Here is a 19,972-nt window from a genome sequence, read left to right on the forward strand (position 1 = left end):
GGGATCGGCTATTTATCGAGCTGCGATAGTTTTCTTCGCGCTCAAAGTGATATTTGCATAGATTTTTGTTCAATGGACTCCAAATTATATTTCTGTTCTCATTATTCTTTTTAGTTTTTAAGATGATTGAGGCGAACCGGTTTGCAAACAATCAACACGCGCTACGTCTGTCACGGTGTAGTAAATTTTGCTTATAAAGAAAGCCGTACGTAAACCTCCGAGAATAAAGGCTACTCTAACCATAAAACAGACTTCCAATATATCCTATAGTAATAAATGTGATAAAAAAAATAAACTGTGATAATTCATAGCAATCAGTATAGAAATAAACTAAAAATAATCATTGAAAAATTCCCACAAACAAGCGAATAAATATTTTGCGTAAGCTTTGTTTTGATGCATAAAATGAAATCACACTTTAATTTTACATTAGCTTCAGTTAACCTAATTTGAAAAGACTTTCTGTGAAAAATACTCACACATCTTAATCTCTGCCGTTATAGCATATTGTTTTTAAGTATTTCTGTTTGTTCTCTGTCAAGATTGTCAAATAAATGCTAAAATTATAAATATATGCGAGAAAAATTTGTCAGTAGTTTATGCCAACGATGCAGTGTTGCGAGACGTTTGTTTGACTGAATATTTTAGCTGAGAATCAAATTTTCTTAAAAGAAGCCAAATGGGACGAGATTAGAAAATAGAACTCCAAGGGAAATAACGAACATGGACCGAAAAAACACTGCTCTGAAGTTAGCAGTATTAAGCTTAAGTTAAACAGGTTGCAGTGTCAACACTGCAAGAAAAACAAAACGGCAAAGTTTTGTCAACAAAATCACATGAATACACTCGCCTCTTTGGAGAATAACCAGTCCAGCAACTTGTTTAACTTACGTTTAATACTACTAAATTCAAAGCAGTCTTTTGAGCTCATTTTTTCGGTCCATGTAATTTCCATTTATTACTCCAGGATATATTTGAACGCTATATTATGGTTAGGTCTAGCCTTTTTCTGAGGTTTACGTATGGCTTTCTTGATAAGCTAAATTTACCCTGTCAGTGACAGTGCTACGTAGCGCCATTGACTGTTCACAAACCGGTTCGCCTCGATCTGTCTTAAAAACTAAAAAGAATGATAAAAACAAAAAAGTAAATAAATTTTATTTGGAATCCATTAAACAAAACTCTATGCAAATGTCGTTTTTTTTTGAACGTGAAGAAAACTACCGCAACTCGATAAATAGGCAATAAATAGGCAATCCCGTCCTGAATATTTACCTACAGTGTACATAAGCTTCATATTTTGATATTTTTGGGAGCCCACACTCACATAATCATGTACCTTAGAATTACAGTTCTACTTAAAGGTTTTTTTCTTGTTTGTTTTTTTTTTTTTTGAGAGCATACCTTGCTCCCCCTGTATAACAAGTAGTATATATATTCGCATGAAGCCGAGTAGAATTAAGGATTAATTTTCAAGCGCATTTTAAAAGTTTCCCAAATTGCGCGACGAGGGAAATTTTGCGAAGACTTTGAAAATACAAGTGAAAATTAATCCTTAATCTACGAGGAATCATTTTGCTTTTAAAACACAAAGGGAAAAAATGTTCTTAAAACCATCAAGGAACTTCGTAAAACAATCAGTAAAACACTCTCCGTAAGCACGCAAACAAACAAATTATTTATTTTTTTCGTAGCGTACAAAACAAACAAAACTGACGAGAAGAGTTATCACTATGCACATGTAATTAAGAGAGAATGCAATTTTAATACAAGCATCAAGAGTTTCAGTTTCCGGTTGGAACGTAATGCATTGTGGGATGGAATGTGGGCACCAAGTCTAGAAGGACCGCCATATTAGCTTTGTAACTCTGGGTGCCATTATCTTTTCAACACGAATATTTGCTGGCTAAAGTAATGATCAAAATGCATGCGTCGAATACAGAATCTTAAAGGGATAAGATAATCGCTCGATGTTAGAAGTCTTTCCCGCTTCAGAGATCGTAAAAGACATAAGGTGACATTGTTTTCGTGAGGCCACGATGAGTTCAGGAGAGTTTTATTTTCCTTCGAAAAGATGCAGTCGTGGCGAGTGGGGGCTACATGAAGACTAATTGCCACATGTGAAATCCGTAAATCGTTGGGTCAAAAGCTGGACCTCTTGTTTGGTTTTTGCTGCTTCCAAAAACTTTCATACGAACCAACAGCTGGAAACCGGGTTAAGTTCCAGGCGAGAAGGCTACAAACCACACTGTGAGGGAAAGCAAAATCTTTAGTGGGGGAAGGTGGAGTCCACTCTAACGCCGCTATTCTCGAGTCATATAACTTTCCTCTTCATTACCGCTCATCCTGGAAGCATGTACATCCTATAAATTTCCATGATGGAAATTATATTTACTGTAGCAAATGTGAAGATATGCATGTAACAGATGTAAGCTTATAAATATGGCTGTCTTTGTGGTTTTACAGAGAAAAGTAGTCAACAAATAATTAAGTTTGGTTAACTTTCATTTTTATTTAATAGCATATATACATCTTTCAATTTTTTCTACTTAAATACACAATTTTTGCTGTTAAAATAACCCACTGTTACAGACCACTTACCTAAGGGGAGGTGTTCAATTTAGCTACAAGATTTAGACAAATAAGGAAGACAGACACTTGATCTTGGATGGGCATATGAAATTGTTGACAAGGACCCTAAACAGAGATCACAAGAATCTCTATCAAAAACATGAGCAGAAGCAAAACATTTATACATTTATTATGAAGACAGAAACCCCAGGGAAGACTTTGAGGACGATTGTCTCAATAGTCGGAGGCAACTCTTCCTTTATTTGGAAATTTCTGTGATGGCTAATGTTGTTAATAAACAATTCCAACCTATAACTTCCAATCAGCGAGAGTTTGTTTGCATGTTGTTTTCTCGTGCTTCTAACCAAAAATTTTCCAATTTGGAAATTACTTAATGCGAAAAATTGGAGGATTACTCAAATCACTGTTTGGCTGAGTTCAATTTGACAGTTGGACTGTTAGAGGATTTTTGTTATGCAATTCTCTCCAAACTGAAACACCTTGTAGTATCATTTTTTTTATTACAATGTGCAGGCAGTACACAAAATCCAAAAACAGTATAATTTTAGAAATGATCCAATGGCTGCCTTAGTGGATTTCAGCATGACAAATAATAACTGGACAGGTTTTAACCCCGGCCCTTGTATATAGTCAGGTAGGTTTTAGTGACTTAACTGATTGAGGGTTGTGCAATTTGTTTGTAACGATAAATAGTCTCATATAATTACATATTTTTTTGATGAAGTGCATTTAAACTGCAACACTTTTATGGTTCATTATTAGTTTTACTGTTTTTTGCTGAGATATCGGACGGACATGTTGCATGAATGCAATCATTTTAATTTATCAAATTCTATGGCCCTTTCGTTATTGCCATTATTTTAATTCAATTTCTTGTCGGAAGGCACCACGAAACAAGCATGCGGTCTTATTAAATAGCGGATCATCTATCTTGGTATTTACAGACTTTACAATAATAGTAGTGTTCGTTCCGTGCCGTTTGGCGAAGAAACAGTCTACGTCTCTAGAGACAGTCGAGGCTCTCTCATAACTGCAAATACATCTTTTCCACGAACATACTTGTGGACTTCACATATCGCCGTAAAGCATTCGGTTGTTTAACGTCTGACCACTGTTTGGACAGCCCATTATGGCGATCAAAAATCTCAAATCACCAAAAGCCCCATTAATAGAAAACCACAAAAAAACTGTCAAAAGGTACCAAGAATCGAAATGAGACTGCTAAGTAGAAGTCGTGCTCATGTTACATCGATAAAAATGATCGCAAATTTTGCGTGATTTTCGCAGCTTTATGACACAGCTATTAAAATCGACAGATAGTATTACCAATTCAGATTCTATAGTCGAAGTGTGCAGTCGATTATTTGCCGTTCAGATAGCAAATATCATCGAGGAGAACACCTTGAAACACACAGCGAGGAATCCAATATGGCTGATATTCCAGAGTTGGGACCTACTTTCCATCCCACAATACACTGCAAGCCAACCGGAAACTGAAACTCTTGACGCTTGTATTCAGAAACAAACTAACAGCAATAAAACTTAATGTTAGGCATTGATTATTAAATAGTTCACCTGCGCTGTGAATTAAGCTTCCTACTGCTGGAAAATCACAAGAACATAGATCAATAAAAATAGAAAACGGTGCATCCAAAGAAGGAACTTGCACCTCTCTCCAGTCTCACTCAGCTTCCCTCGCTACTTTCCAGGCTACCACAAATGTAAAAATCACGTCTATATATTCTAGCTATGAAGGATTCACATTGGAAAGAAACCGCCGATGCCATAAGTAAGAGCACACAATCAGACCTCATATCCGAGTTTGCTTTTATTTTCTACTTGATATGCGATAAAGTGCTGAACAGGAGACATTCAACAAATTTGTACGATAAGCAGATCTCCTGCTAATTTTTAATTGGAAAAATAATAATGCCCCTTTATAATGTTTTTACTAAAATATCTACAACCTGCGACCTACCAGTCGCTTTTGTATTCTTGGTTATCACGTGACGTCGCCAAATTCTAGAATTCAAAACCGGGAGGCCTACAAAATTTTTACCTTCATTTAAGGAAACATTACCTAAAAATATGTCTTTACACCATTTCTTAACTTGATGTCGTACTTTCTTTTGAAAAAAAGAACAGTATCAGTTTGCGAGTTTTCATCGTGCGTGACATTAGGAGAACGGCCGTGACAGAGCTGTTCCGTATCTTAAAAATGACTCTTCGGGTGATTTCCAGCATTCTAAACAATTAAGGACGGTGCCTACTATTGTTACTGCGCATACGTTCTACGCATCGCGAGATACTCGGGTTTCCTATGGGTGGTGCCTACTAATACAGGAATATTTTTGCGCGGTTTAAAACTATACGGATAAAGCAGAACTTAGCAAATGCTTTTGGTATCTCAAAAGAAAATTGGGGTTAGCCATGCATTTTTCAGAGATAATTAAGCTTCAATTTAGGAAAAAATCCCATACATTGCTTTATATTTTGGCGTCTCTTAGAGATATTATTGCTTAATTATCTCTGAAAAATGCGTGGTTACCCCCAATTTTCTCTTTGGATTCCAATAGCCCTTGCTAAGATCTGCTTTTCTCGCATAGTCAAAAACCGCACAAAAATACTTCGGTATTAGTAGGCACCGTCCTTAAGGTTTGTGAAGACATATTTATCTAAACATACGAACATTCACAAGGGAAAAAAAACCTCTTTTCTCAAAAGTGAACTCCAGATGTTTTTTCCTATTTCCGGCCGCCATGTGTACAAATTTGTGGGGAATATTTTGTCAAATAACTCAAGTATGAGGTACCTCACAAACCTGACACTTAAACAGACTCATTATTTAGTTATCGTCTATAACATGTTAATTTCTTGACTTCATTCATGGAATGATTTCGTTGTTTTTTTTTTTTTTTTCAATGGTGTGACAGTGAAAACCGGCAATTGGGCTTAAAGTTGTTTTACAAAAGCCTTTAAAAAAAAATTAGAGCATCCTGGTCACGTGAGCGATGACGTCACCATAATATCAATGCTAAGATAGCTACTTCAAACAAACATCTACACTCATACAAATTTATGTTGCAATGCACCTTAAACACAGGGAGACCTAGTCCTCCAGATTTTCAGTTTTGCGTCTTTCTGCATAGCCCCCTTAATTTTAAGATGCAAGGATATTAATGTGCTTTTCAGTATAATTCACATTTACCTCTTTCTGCATGAATACGTTGGTTATTTTCGAATTGATAAATATCCGTTTTCGAGATGAACTTAGGGACCGGTCATAAAGTAGCGGGGGAGGGGGGGAGGTATGAAAAATTGGAAGTGGGTCACTATTTTTCAACATGCCAAAAAAGGGTGGGTCAGGAAAAATAATGCCGTTTATTATGGGTAGGTCATCTTCCTAAAAATAAAAACAATTAAAGAGGAAGAACAATTTTGCATATGCGTTATTGTTCATATAGCCCCACTTACCTAAAAACATCAGAGCAAAGAAGGAAAATTTGATACAGGATGAAAAAGAAGGAGACGTGTTCGTTTTTCTTCCATATCGTTTTCCATTCTCTGATAAGAAGAACGAGGTTGGCTAATGTGGATAGCGACCATCGTCGTCTTTGTTTGTAAAATTCCTCTAGACTTTCTGGGCAGTAATTACCGTAACCTGTAGCAGCGCAATACATTATTCGCCAGCCTCGCTGTATCATCAGAGTGCAGATCCATCTGTCTTCCCCTGCAAAAGGTTACAGTACAACCAGAACACTGAAGTCCTATATTTCCAAAGTTATATTGCAGTACAATATAACAATTATCACGTAGGTTCAATGCCAATTAGCAAAGATTCCTGAACCTTGAGTTCCGTCTGCTTTGATACCTGTGATTCAAATGTCATTTTCCACGCCCATTCCAAGTGCTTCTTTTACGCCAGCTTTTCACAGTCTCTGAATTGTCACCTATAGTTCTTCCAATAACACTCTTTCTTTTTAGAAGTTTGATTTCTTAAGTTCGAACCATTAGGTAGTTTATCGTTAACTAAAGTAATTCGTTAGACTGTAAAAGCAATGTTTTTCTGACTCACGGTTTTCTCACTCAAAAATGTTAAAATAATTAGCAATTTTGAATGAGAGATTCGTTCAAGATTTTAATATATTCTAAACTTAAGGTATTCCTAAATCGGTCCCTCAAACTATCAGACAGCTAACTCACCCATGTCTTTGTAAAGGAATTCAAATGCATGATTCACTCTTGTAGCGTAAGTTGGTAGCACTTCTCTCACAGCCTGGCATCTGTACAGACTAAAACATCCCGGGCTGACCAATACGGAACCAAACATGTGATTTGCTACCTGTACAGAGAAAATTGAATAGATACTATTGAAATGGATTAAATCTGCAGGGATTTAAACAGGGATATGCTGGTAAGGCTCTAAAGTGGAAACTTTAACCTTGAAGTATTTTAGTGCACCCATGTAGCAGCACTGTTTGGCCACCTATAATGCCAAGTTATTTTCATGTTTTCTACGACAACTGCATTCCAGAATTAACAAATCTCCGTTGAATATGTTCTTTAAACGGTGAGGAAAGCCAACTATTGGTTCAATTTCCCTTTGGTGTCCATTCAAAATGTTTACCCTAAATTGTGGGGCATGAAACGTAAACAATTCAGAAGTGGAACCTCACGCTTACATTAAGGGAAAAATTCAAATCACGTGACCTGGACATTTGACAGGTTCAAGAAACAGCCAGCCCAGGGTTATTTTTGTTTTTCATTGCTTTAGCCTTTGGTTCAGTTCTTTGAGTTAAGGTTAGTTTTAAGTTAGAGTCGGGATTTGGGCGTCAACAAGTCACGCGACAAACGTTCTCATCACACCGGCAACACCCTAGAGTAACTAGGCATACCGTGGTGCGTTTGTGAAGCGAAAAAGAGTTTGCCCTGAAAGGTTAATTTCAAAACTGACCACCCCCTGACTTGCACTTTGGGCTTTGTTTTGAAATGGAGCTCTCGAGAGCTTGTACCAACTACTTTCTCCCACTAAGTCCTTATTCTTTGCTTAGACTAACACAAAACTTTCTAGTGTTACTAATACTAAAAGCTAACACCAGTTTTCGGAGTCTGCGATATCGAAATGTGAACTACAATGGAAAAAGAAAATTTCATTAACCCAAATAACTTTGTCTAGCCAAAAACATATTTGATATTTTCCAGTATAATGGTTCAAGGAACCATTTTCAGGCATGTTCCCTGAGTTTTATCACAGGCGATGGGCGCTGACTTATTGTTTATGGCGTGTTAATGAACATTTTCTTGCTATGTCATTGACACCATCCCGACGACTACTTATCGTTGAAAGACCCGTTACGTGGCGACTATTCATTCTGGCATGAACGCCCTAGCTTCTATAGAGGGCAATGCGTATCATTATCCCATGCCTTATGTATGATGAAGCGCTTGTTAACCAAGTCTTGCAACTCTGTCAGACCAAAGGCAAGCCGTAGCAGACAAATTGTTCAAGAAAATCTTAAATAACAAAGAGAGCAAGCTCAGGAATTTACTACCCCCACAAAATGCTACGCATTATAATCTCAGAAAGGGACGCCAGTTCAATCCGGTTTTCAAGACAAACAGAATCTATCTATCTAAGGCACAAGTAATCGGGAAGCTGATGTGTCTTTCAGTCATCTATTCTGAATCCTTTTATCTTTAGAATCACGTAGAGAATCTAATCGAAAAAGCTATCTGAAGCTAAGGATATCAAAGTATTTTAACCCAATCTAGATAAAGGGGGGAGGGGGAGGGTGATTCTGTCCGCGGCGACCTTGATTCTGGATAAAGTTTTTGATATTTGAGCAGACGGCCTAAAACTTTAGGACTTTTCGCAAAATTGGAAATGATTCAAAGCTGCCAGTTACTGTTTATTGACTCTGACGTTACCATGGTGCCCAATGTGGGACAGGCCAAAAGATGGAAGATTCAGTTGGAATGAAGAAACAAAAATTTTCTTTATGTAACTTTTATGGTTTTTGCCCATGTTAGTGTTTTTCTTTATGATTACGTTTCTTTCAGTTCTGGCGCTTTCCAGAAGTTTTAGGGAAATTCAGAAATGCAGCTAGTGCAGCATGGTGGAGCCACGATGGTCTCCATTTGACAATCATGATGCCATTACAACGTCATATGATGTCATCACTTCTCGTTATAGGCATCTGAGGAAACAACTTTGCACGTACCAGCCCTCCTGCAAGTACTTATGGAGAGGAGTGGGGGGAAGGGGGCAGCCACAGAACACAAAGAAAAAAAAAAGCCCGGTCTATATATTAGTTAAACGATTTCTGCACAGGGCGTGTCGGATACCAGATGATAGATATGGACAACCGGACGCGTAGCACCGAGTGAACTACAATCAGATTGTTTTAATTTCTAATCGCAAGATGAAAAAAAAAACCACACCTTTGGATGATTGCTATCGCATTATCCTATAACTGTTCCTTGGCTAACCCCCAAAAAACCCCAATGGTAAAATGATATCTCCTTCAGAGACTCGTTCTACTCTAAAATCCAATATGAGGGCGAACTACCTATATCAAAACAATAAAGTGGAAAACAACTACGAAAGAAGTTTGGAGACATCGTGCTACGTCTATCGTCTATTGTGTTGTATAACTCATTAATAATGAATGTGTAGACCAGCTATACTTGAAAAACTACCTACCCTTAGAAACCAATGTTCAATGGCATAATCAAAGACTTGATACCAAATAGCAGGCCCTTTCCCCAAGGGGTAGGTCCGAGCACACACTGCAGCTGTTTGGGGATCATCAATAATCTGATCTATCAACGTCTCAATGGATCCGTGGGTAAATTTGACATCAGCATCTGTTACCAGGATAAAGGACTGGTCGTCTTCCACTGAAATATATATTATATGTTTTACTTTCTTTTTTTTCTTTTTGAAAATTCTGGTTATGATAAATACCAAAAGGACATCTTACCTTCAAGAAGCGCTTGTTTATAATCCAAGACATACGACATGTACATCACCTGGCTCCAACGCTTTTTGTTCTTCACCTGAGGATTATTTTATCAAGTAAAATTATTAAACTATTAAAGAACCAAAATTCTTAGAAATTTCTCGTTTAACATAATTTCCTCTTCGTAAAAATGTTTAGAATAACATTCTTTGATAACAAATATAAGCCACTGCATATTTTCACTTGCTGTTCGTTTAAAATATAGTTAACTAATCTCAATTATCATTGGAGCCAATAAGTTATGGTAGAAAAAATCTGCAAAAAAACTGAAGAACAAAATTATAATGATCCACTTAATAATCTACTCGTACCTTAGCATTGTCTTTCAGATGAATAATGAAGTCCATTCCACCTTGGAGTTTCCATTTTAGCTGCATACCATACGGGGTCTTCATTTTTGTACAGTCACTAAGCTGCACTTTTAGAGTCTTTTCCACCAATGAAGCCAACTGCAGAACAAAACTGTTGAGTACTTCAGCTCTCACACATCCGTCAAAAAAGATGTGTGACTCATAATGGCGTCCAGATTTCTCGCTGTGTGTATCGACGTCGTGAATGGATTGAAGGAGTTGTTCCATTTCATAATCTTCCTCATGATACATAGTGGTGCAGATGAATATGTTGAGGTCACGTGACATATCTTGCTGTGTGGCGTGTTCTTTATCAGAAGCTTGGTTGCGCCTGTTCAATAGCAGGTACTGTTCAAGGCAGACACCTTTTTATAAACACAATAAATACACTCAATTTCAACTTCAAAATGAAATCACCTGAACTGAAGAGTAAAGAAACGAATAAAGAACTGGCAAAGTATACATTTCAACGATCTTCGGAATTGTCTTTCAAATTACTAAGAGTCGAGGATGTAGGCTGACAACATGAATCTTGCGGGTGACATTATACACACAATATTCAGTGACGTCTAGACCTGGCTAAGAGCAAACAAACTTAATAAAACCGACCAGTAAAACCGACTAAAGCTTGACTAAAACCGAATTTATGCTTATTTGGTGCACGGATTCCCCCGGCACTTTCAATCAGTTATGCTCAGGTTAATTAGGTCACTACCGGAGTACCTCTTGGACTACTTAGAGTAACTGACGATGACAAACTTGATTGGATAAGTCACATCCAAACTAACAACTAAAAATGCTTGTGGCATTGGAGCCATAAAACGAATGCGCACCTTGTCCCTCAAGCAACTTTAGATCTAATCTACCCGAGCTCCGATACAACCACACTTTGATTATTGCCATACTTATTGTGGACACCTCAGGATAACTTTTCAGAAAACAGTTAAAAAAAAACACAAAATAGAACATTCTGTGTTTTGATTCTTTCAAACTATGACGCGGTTGTTTGTTATTTGTTAGAACTTCTTGGAGGGAATGACCTAGCTCCTCAGCATCAAATCCGAAGAGCTACGATGATAGCTAATCACTCGAACACATTTTTCATTGGCTATAGTTTTTTTTTTTTGAACGGGCAAGACGAAAAATGCTAACACACAACCTCTATTATAATAACCAAACAAATAAAGTCAAGTTTGGGATTTATTCTTTTCTACGCATACCATTATAAGATGGAATCCAAAAAAGGTCGAGTGCTTTGGCCATTATCACTCCTTGACTTTTCCATACGGAGTAAGTTGTCATAAAGAATTGCGCTAGGCAGAGAAGTGCACCCACAGGAAGAATGTAAACAAGGTTTTCTGATCCATAGGGCAAGGAAATTGCGCTTGTCTCGGAAATCCATGACACGTGTGACATCAAAACTACGACTGGTGTAGCCAGCGTCAAGGGTAGAGCGTAACCAATCTGCTGCATACAAAGGCAGCAGGCTAGCCATCCAAAATGGTAGCCAAAGAAGCTGGTGAGCACATGAACTATGAAGTACACACACGATGGATTGTTTGAATTAATTGCTTTCAATCCACTAGAAATGTTGTCCAGCTGAGCGATATGATAAGCTTTAGCGAACAGAATAGCAATGAACGGTGTGAGAAGAAGGTTCCAAAGAGATGAAACAATTGCAGCTTTGCCACGCGCAGTTCTCTCTTTCTGAGGATAGTCTTGGGCAGCACCTTGTTCCATATCTCTGATAACACCATACCCGTTTAGGTTAGTAGCTTCTGTCTCGCTTTGAATTTGAAGTTTCCGCATCTTTGGTGACCAAGCGATAGACACAAAAATCAACACAATTACAATGCCAATCTGTGTAGATGTATCAGGTATCTGAAATAAAGGAATAAAAGCCTTAGAATCATATCTCGGATATGGGTTTAGCAAACAATAAGGAAAAGAGATGAAGGAGAAATTGAAGGAGTTTCTTTGCTTCATAAGGTATGTACCCCTCCTAGCCTCCGTCCCACCGCAGTACTAGCATCCTTACATGCATTAATACGCCCTGTAGTTCAATGAGTTAACATCGCGGCCATATTACGGTGGTACCTGCGAAATAAGGATTACCGTAAAAAGCCTTCTGCAACTTTCCGTGATTGCTCGCTGTTAAGTCTTATTTCAAGAAATGTAACAAAAAATAAGTAGGTCACCGTGTACGCGAAAGACCTACGATCTACTCAATTTGCTTAATAATCGCGAGTTATATTCGCCTTCAAAACTGAGTTTATTTGATCAGCTTTTGGCCAGTTCTGGTGGTAAAAGAAGTTACACAGATAAAGACAGAACTTAGAAAAAACTTATACAAAAAAGGCTAAAGCATAATCGGTAATTTTAATTTTAATTTAAATTATCCTTAAAAGGATAAATGTTTTGTCAGGAAGCCCAATCTGAAGCAGTATTGATCAAAAAAGTTTCAATGCACTTCAATAAAATTCCATTGAAACGCATTCGCAATTCTGCCATGAACTGTTTCTATTAAGGACTTTTATAAATAAATAAATAAATAAATAAATAAATAAATAAATTTAATACTTATATAGCGCAAAATTCATTATATCTATATGATCTAATGCGCTTTACAATTATTTAAAAAACATCTAAAAGAAACTGCAGGGAATATGATGGTTAAAACTACAAAATGGAACAAAATCCAGGGCCGCACATAGCGCGGGGGCAGAGGGGGCAGCTGCCCCCGCCAGGAAAACTCAATTTGTTTCTAACATCACACTGATCACAAGAAAGTCGACTAATTGACTGAAAAAATATTCCTTCAATGTGAAATCCAAATAATTATTTTGGAAAATCTTTTGAGGCAAAAGCCAGTATCGGTTTTCTTATGAAAATAATGATTTTGTCAGTTTGGGCTGCCTATGGTTTAGAATTTGGTGTGTAAATAGACTGACAAGCCTGCACCACTTTCTGGCGTGTGTTTTAGCCTTTTTAAATCTAGCTTATACAAGTATGTTTTTTTTAGAGAGAAATTGATTTTAAGAGCCTGCGCTCCTCCCAAGTATTTGTAGCTGGTTTGGATTTAACCATCATATGTTCATCATCCGGCAGGTCATTTGCACCTAATGATTTTTGAGTTTCCTCTTTTGAATTCTCTTCGATTTGGATATGACCTCTTATTCCGTGTGTTCAACTACGGCGTTTTTATGCCACATAGGGCATTTCAGCTGGGTTTTGCTTGGCTCTTGATAGTTTTAACTGCCTTTCTTGTTGAGATTTGTGTAATGTTAGGACAGAAATTAATCATTGCTTGTATCGTGCAATGAGCGTCATTCTGTAATTGTTGCAATGCCGGGCCCTGCTGTTAGTGTTTGTTACAAGGAGTTGTGTTTCTTGGCACTGCTATTTGGTTTTTTGGTTCTCTAGTAATCGTTGTAGCGTGTTATAGAGCTATGTTACGTGTCACAGTAATAATGAAAAGGCTTGAATTGTATTTAAATAACGACTGTGTTTTTGCAAATGCATCGCTCCACTGATATTGTGCATTTGAATTGTGGAAGCTCAGTGATTTTCTCCCTTTGTTTACAGCAGTGCATCGACTGTGCTTTAAAATGAGAGACAATTTTTGCTTCAAACTAAAGAAGATGTTAACTCCATAAAAAGACATGACAATTTAAAATAAAAAGCATCGGTGTGTCGTCGTCGTCGTAGAGGCAACTTTCTGTGTAGGAGTGAAAACAAAATTAATGTCCAACTAGAAACCATGTCTGCATACGGTAGACCCCTCGGGGGTGTGCGGAGTTTGCCCCCACAGACAAAAAATCATAGCTACGGCCCTGAAATCATATTTAACAATAAATTAAAAAGCACTATTCGTATTTTGGTTACAAAAACTTCCCTTTTGTCACCTTATAAAGTAACAGTGCAATGCCGATCACAGCAAGAGCAGCTGAACTTCCAAACTTGATGATATCCAACTTTCCAGCCCCTGTCTTCCACCTTGATCTTGATTTGACTGCATGGTACATCGCGGATACCATCGGTAAACTGCACATGAGCAGTATGATGGCGTCTGGGGTGATTGGCACAACTGTCAGCATTACCATGGTGATATAACACATAGAAATGGTCTCTAGGAGCCCACCAAGAGAAATCTGTTAAAAAATGCATGTGTGACGCGATTAGGAACTTGCCGGCTAACAATTAGCAAAAATAGTTAGAGAGCAAGGAGGCATTTCTGTGAAACAGAAACCTTTTTTTTTTTTTGCCAAATGATGTTAAAAGAGAAACTGTTTACTCTCTCAATTACCATTGAAGAATATTGAGTTCTTCAAAGATTAGATCGAATTACATGCACTCTTTAAGAACATACTAAATTGGAGAATTTAGCCACTCTTCTTAGTCTGAAAGACAGCTCTAATTTGGACATCAATGTTGGCGCTCAAAATTTGCATTTGCCTAGCTGATTGCTGATCTTTAAATGGTAGTGGGACCATAATGGTTCGATGTTGTCAATATTGTGCAAAAACTTCTTGATTGGATAGTCGAGGTTGAGGAAAGTGGTAACCGGATGTGGAAATGTTTGCCAATTCTGGTTGCTAAGGGGTGACGTTACAAATCTGCTTAGGAGCCGTCATCGTATTCGATTTGCGGTTGCACTGTTGGAGCTTGCGGTTAGGAACTCATAGCGGGATGGAATTACTGTTTTATATTGAAATAAATCTCAAGACCAGTGGCAAGAGCGGGAAAAGTAGGTCGTTCATCCCCTTTCTCATGGACAAGCTATATGGTAACTTTCGACTTTCTTGGAATTGAATTGTTTTCTAGTGAGTCGTTGAGAGAGTTTGTTGTTCTTCGATCGTGCGCATGTAAGACGTTAGTTTCACCGAGCAAATTTCATGTCAAGGTAAGGCCAGGTAATCCGTAAGTGGCAAATGTTCGCGAATAAAATTGGCGGGCTTTTAGACTGAAGGTTACACAAAGAAAAAGCTGTCATATGCATCTTCATTCAGCGTTGTGTCGGTCGTCCATTGCTCCAGTTCCAAAGTAATCAACAAAACGATCTTTTTTGCACCTGATCAGTCGATTTTAACTCGCTCAAGACCAGCGAAGATCACCCCTAAGCAGGGTTTGCGGCCAAATCAAGATCAACGCACCATTTTGCTTCAAAGATATAGACGTACGAATTACTAGCTTGCTCTGAACGGAAAAATTGTTCAGATATCACTCCTAAATTAACTTCAAGCGTCCGTCGAAGGATCCATGGAAAGATGTTATGAATTAAGACGAAGCACTACAATCCAGTACCGAATATTACTTTTCTCAAATTATAGGACATGCTTTTACTTTTCCGGGTCAGACATATACCACAATGTCATCAAAAGTTTTCAGATTATTTAAGAGGCCATTCTGAAGAAATACTGTATACCCTTACTGGCTGATCCACGTTGAGGTCCAATCAATTAAAACTGAATGCAGAAGTACTTCTGAGATATACAACGAAAACAATATTATTTTCTTTTTATGTGCACATTATTAACCCCGATTTTACGATCGTCGATCTAACGATATTCCCGATTTAACGATCAACATTCTGTGTCCCGACAAAAGTTATTTATAAATCCGGAGTTCGTTTACAACGATATCCCGATTTAAAGATATGATTTTGCTGTCCCCTTGCAATATCGTAAAATCGAGGTTCCACTGTATATCCTTTTTGGTCCATTCACGGTGAAGCCCTAACTAGTATCATTGTGACCAGTAAAAAATTGTTCAGAGGTAAACACTAAAACCTTAGCAAATATTACTTCTATTATCATTTCTGGGTTATCTTAGGTGAAGTCCTAGCATTGCTCTATGCTCGAGTGCTTCTAAACAAAAACGATTTGATTTTTAGGTGCATGTTATAAACCTAGGCAGATGTTATATATCCTTTCTGGTTCAGTCATGTTGAAGTCCTAGCATCACTGTATGCTTGAGTGGTCTGTGATATATAACATAAACAATATAATTTTTCAGGCGCACATTATAAACCTAGGTGGATGTAAGTTATATATCCTTTCTGGTTCATCCTGGCGGGCGTCAGAGAAAAAACACAAGGATTCTGAAAACTGCGAAGATGGTACAACGACATGTGTACAGTTAAATAGTTCTCTTGTAGTCCTTGTAGCTTTTTTTTTTTTTTACGTACGTACAGACCTAAGTTTTATTGTCTGGGTCCACCAGGTACATTAGTAGGATGAAAAAGTGGTTGTGCAAGACCACGAGGCTCAGCCTTTGTACGATTACACTTCTTCTAAGTAGCAGGGGACTAGAAAATTACAGGGATTTGGGGGGGGGGGGGGGGTGGGGTGTTGATGAAAAAATTGTGCCAGGGAAGATAAGCAAAACGTTTTGACTCTCTTTAAACAAAGATCGTAATTTTAAGTAAATTCGTTAAATAGCTAGTTTGAGCTATAAAACACCCAAATTGTAACAACTTATGACTTTCTCACTTTGCAATATCCCGGATTCGGAAATTGAGGACAGTTCGCTTTTCATTTACCGGTGTGTATAAAATAACGCCCGGACAGTCTAAAGTATTTGAAGAGTGTATTTTCTTTGTGTAAGGAACGCGTAACGATTTATTAGGCCGATTTAGCCTGAGTTGAATACACGTAATTTTATCTGACCGATTTGGCTTGATATGATTTGATAAGAAAGTGGTCATGAGTGAGTGGACGAAATTAAATCGACCCGACTTATAAAAATAGGCCAACAGTCTATCGCAGTGCAACAGATTTTATAAATGTGCCCGAATTTCGCCCTTTTGAAATCCCATTAAAAAGAAACGGGCATAAAATCGCCTCACTGAAAATGAAATCTGTCGGATGACAGCAGATTTTATAAATCGGAAAAAATAGATTTAACCCGCCCTATGATAACAGTAAGAATTAATCAAGTGGGCTGACAAGTCGTAGCGATACACTGACATCTAATCAGGCCGATAAATGACTGGTCGTGTTCCTTAGCTGAAGATTTTCCCGTATTCCAAGGTTCTGAAAGCTGATGGTGGATCTCGAAAAAATGACCGAACTGGTCTTAGTTCGCAGTGTTTAACGACATGTTCGCTTCCTTCTTGTCCTGTGTGACGAAGAATAAATCACGATTCCGCCAAATAAACCTAGAAGTTTTAATCTGAATTTCTGCGAAAAAATTCCACTAAAACAAACTGCTGGGTGACCCTATTTAAAGTTCATTGCTTTCCCGGAGTAAACTGTAGCAAAGCATGTAATGTGTCTTTGCTCTTTGCGCCCACGTAATGAGTTCTAGATATAAATTTAAATAAAACCACGCAAAGAAAGATTTTTCAGGCCTAAGGACTATATCACTTTCGCGTTAAAATTGACGCCCCAAGCGAAACAAAAGTGATTGCTAGATATTCGACTTACCGTGGAGATACCAGGCAAATTGCCTGCTTAATCTCCACGGGATGCCGAAGTCTCATTCTTTCTCTGGCTGGTGATAGCAATCATAATGACCATATTTGCCAAATTCGTAACCCTCAGGAAAAACTCTCACTTTGAAACATGTCAGGGCTCTATGTAATAACTCTTACCATTATCAATGCGTTCTTTGTTGGCCATGGTCGGCTTTCTCTCCTCAAACTCGTCCATGCAGCGTAAATGAGAGAAGCTGCTTGTGGGATCATCACAGAAAGAAGCAGCATAATGAACAAAGCTTGTTTCTCTGTCTCAGCGGATAACGGTTTATCTGTAGTGCTATTTCCATTACGGTTAATGTTTCTAAAGTGTTGTCCAAGAACCAGTAAACTTATTTTGCTGCCTACGACACATAACAGAACCACTGAAAAAAGGCAGAGGGCCACGAGCCATTTGACGATACACAAGAACACTGCATAACAATTGCTGTTTTCAGCTTTGCTAGTCACGTTTAAAATCGATGAATCGTTTCTTTGCACAGTGTATCGTCTGCTGTTTTTGTCAGTTTGATCAAAATCGTTGTAGTTACTTATCTTCCTCGACATCTCGCCGTGCGACCTGATACTTCTGCTTTAATTCCGTGACAAACACATCCAATTCCTCAACCTGTGAGGAAAGAATCGAAGAAAAGTAAACGTCTCATTGTTGTGGATGGACGTGATTATTTCCTCTTTCAATAAATGTCATTTCTGTGTGTTAAGTGATGACTCGTCACCGTCATATTTACTTTTTGAATATTTCATACATTCAGTTGTTTATTTTTAGCGTAATTTTGAATATCTAGCAAATGTATTTATTTATATCGGTGCGCAGAAAGTAGTATAAATTATCTTTGGCTGTGAATGGCTATGATGTAAATGGTTGCAATTTCTCAATTTCTTACACTTACATAGCAGATCTCCGTTATAGTGAAACCCAAAACATGTAACCATGATGATTTCATCTCGGTCAAAGTGTGTAATTCTGTATAATTGTTTTCGAGTGTCAGATGACAAACACACCTTAACAAACATTCTTTCTTGTCTTTCTTGTTAAATTATTGTGGAAAATGATAATTCAAAAATATATATATTCAGTCGATTTTTCTATTCCACCGAGTAACATTTTATCAAACAAAACTATCAATTTTCAAGTTAAATCTAAAACGTGCGAAGGTCCTCTGAACAAAGATGCAACAGGAAAACTTACGGACTCGTTCAAGTTTAAGTTTCTTTATTTCCACAAATAAATTAAACACAAAGAACAGGAATTAGGAAGAAAGGGATGTGGAGGTGTAGAAACGGAAACCCATGGGGTTGAAAAGTGTTTACACACCTGGGGTGAGTTGCATAAAATTTAACTGCTAACGTCAGACCTTTATCCCAGTCACATTCAGTATTTTAACGTCTGACGATAGCATTTACGCCCGCCGTTAAGTTTTATGCAGCTCGTCCCTGATGTCTTACTTAACAAAACGGATATCTGCATTTAAATTAATCTTGGTTAGCGAAGGTACATGGAAATAAATAATGGAAAAGAAGAAGAAAAAGAATAAATAAATAAAATAAATAACTATGCAGAAAGTCAAGAAATCACTCTTAGGCTTCGGATGATAGCAGATATATTTTTTAAATTTTTCTAAAGCTTTGAACAGATGCTGCATTCTCCGATCTTGATGTTTGGAAGTATTTTGTAATTCCAGAAATCAGCAAAAGCAGCGTTGACAGTCCATGGTTGATTGAAAAAGGAAGTGAAAGAGATTTAAGGGAAACTACAGTTAAATAATTTTTAATGATTTAACAAATATGAGTGAAAGATTTTCTATCAAGAATTGCAAAGGTGGGGTACTTTCCCCTGTTTTCAGAAAGCATTCTAACGGGGGTTAATATATATCTATTTTCGTGAGCTTTAAAATCAAAACATATTAAAATAAACAGACGTTTCATAACTTTAAAGGATCCCTCAACTAAGCGATTATAATAAAAGTCATATCATTTGCTGACGACCGAAGATGATTTACTGAGCAAAGTTTGAGGGCAAACTTTAATTCGGACCCGAAACGGCGTGGAACGTTCTTACTGTACCTACTACTTAATTGCTTAACACGCCGAGGTAATGGCAGATTAATTTCCTGGATGCTGTACTTTTAAGAGGATACGAAGATTACACCGGCCACCACAAAGAAAGGTTAACAGCATGTACACGAAACTTTGCCAACATTTCATGCACAATTGAGCGCTTTGGGGGCTCTGGAAATGGTCATTTATTCTTCGTATTAGTAACGTAATAACTACCGCAGAATATAGAAAAAAGTGATAATTGGATAGAAATAAGTCGCTTAGAGAAAAAGACTGAACCGTTTGCATTTCTTTCGCTTAATCCTTTTTGGCGACTGTGTAAAATTAGTCGTTGCTTTGAGTGACTAAAATTCAGTCAGTACAGGGTCAAAAAGTTTTCATCGTCTGTCAAACTCCGTAGTTTGAATTGCCCCTAAATTTTATTTTATGTTATTGAAAGAGAACTGTAATTTGAGTTCGAAACCCATGTACCA

At 37.6% G+C, this 19,972-nt stretch overlaps 1 protein-coding gene across 1 annotated transcript in view; it reads right to left on the reverse strand.

Moving 5' to 3' along the window:
- LOC146459629 (uncharacterized) overlaps positions 1-17,987 on the reverse strand; it is a 29,142-nt gene extending 11,155 nt beyond the window's left edge. Inside the window, exons 1-8 of the mRNA XM_085089378.1 lie at positions 17,559-17,987; positions 13,870-14,115; positions 11,185-11,845; positions 9,926-10,329; positions 9,576-9,651; positions 9,296-9,492; positions 6,796-6,934; positions 6,067-6,322 (exon numbers count right to left, since the gene is read on the reverse strand). Of these exons, the coding sequence (XP_084945504.1) occupies positions 6,067-6,322; positions 6,796-6,934; positions 9,296-9,492; positions 9,576-9,651; positions 9,926-10,329; positions 11,185-11,845; positions 13,870-14,115; positions 17,559-17,987 (2,408 nt within the window). The remainder of the gene's footprint in view (positions 1-6,066; positions 6,323-6,795; positions 6,935-9,295; positions 9,493-9,575; positions 9,652-9,925; positions 10,330-11,184; positions 11,846-13,869; positions 14,116-17,558) is intronic.
- Positions 17,988-19,972: the final 1,985 nt, after the last annotated feature.

Source organism: Pavona decussata, unplaced genomic scaffold (genome assembly GCF_977016875.1).
Source record: "Pavona decussata unplaced genomic scaffold, jaPavDecu1.1 SCAFFOLD_218, whole genome shotgun sequence".
Lineage (NCBI taxonomy): Eukaryota > Metazoa > Cnidaria > Anthozoa > Scleractinia > Agariciidae > Pavona > Pavona decussata.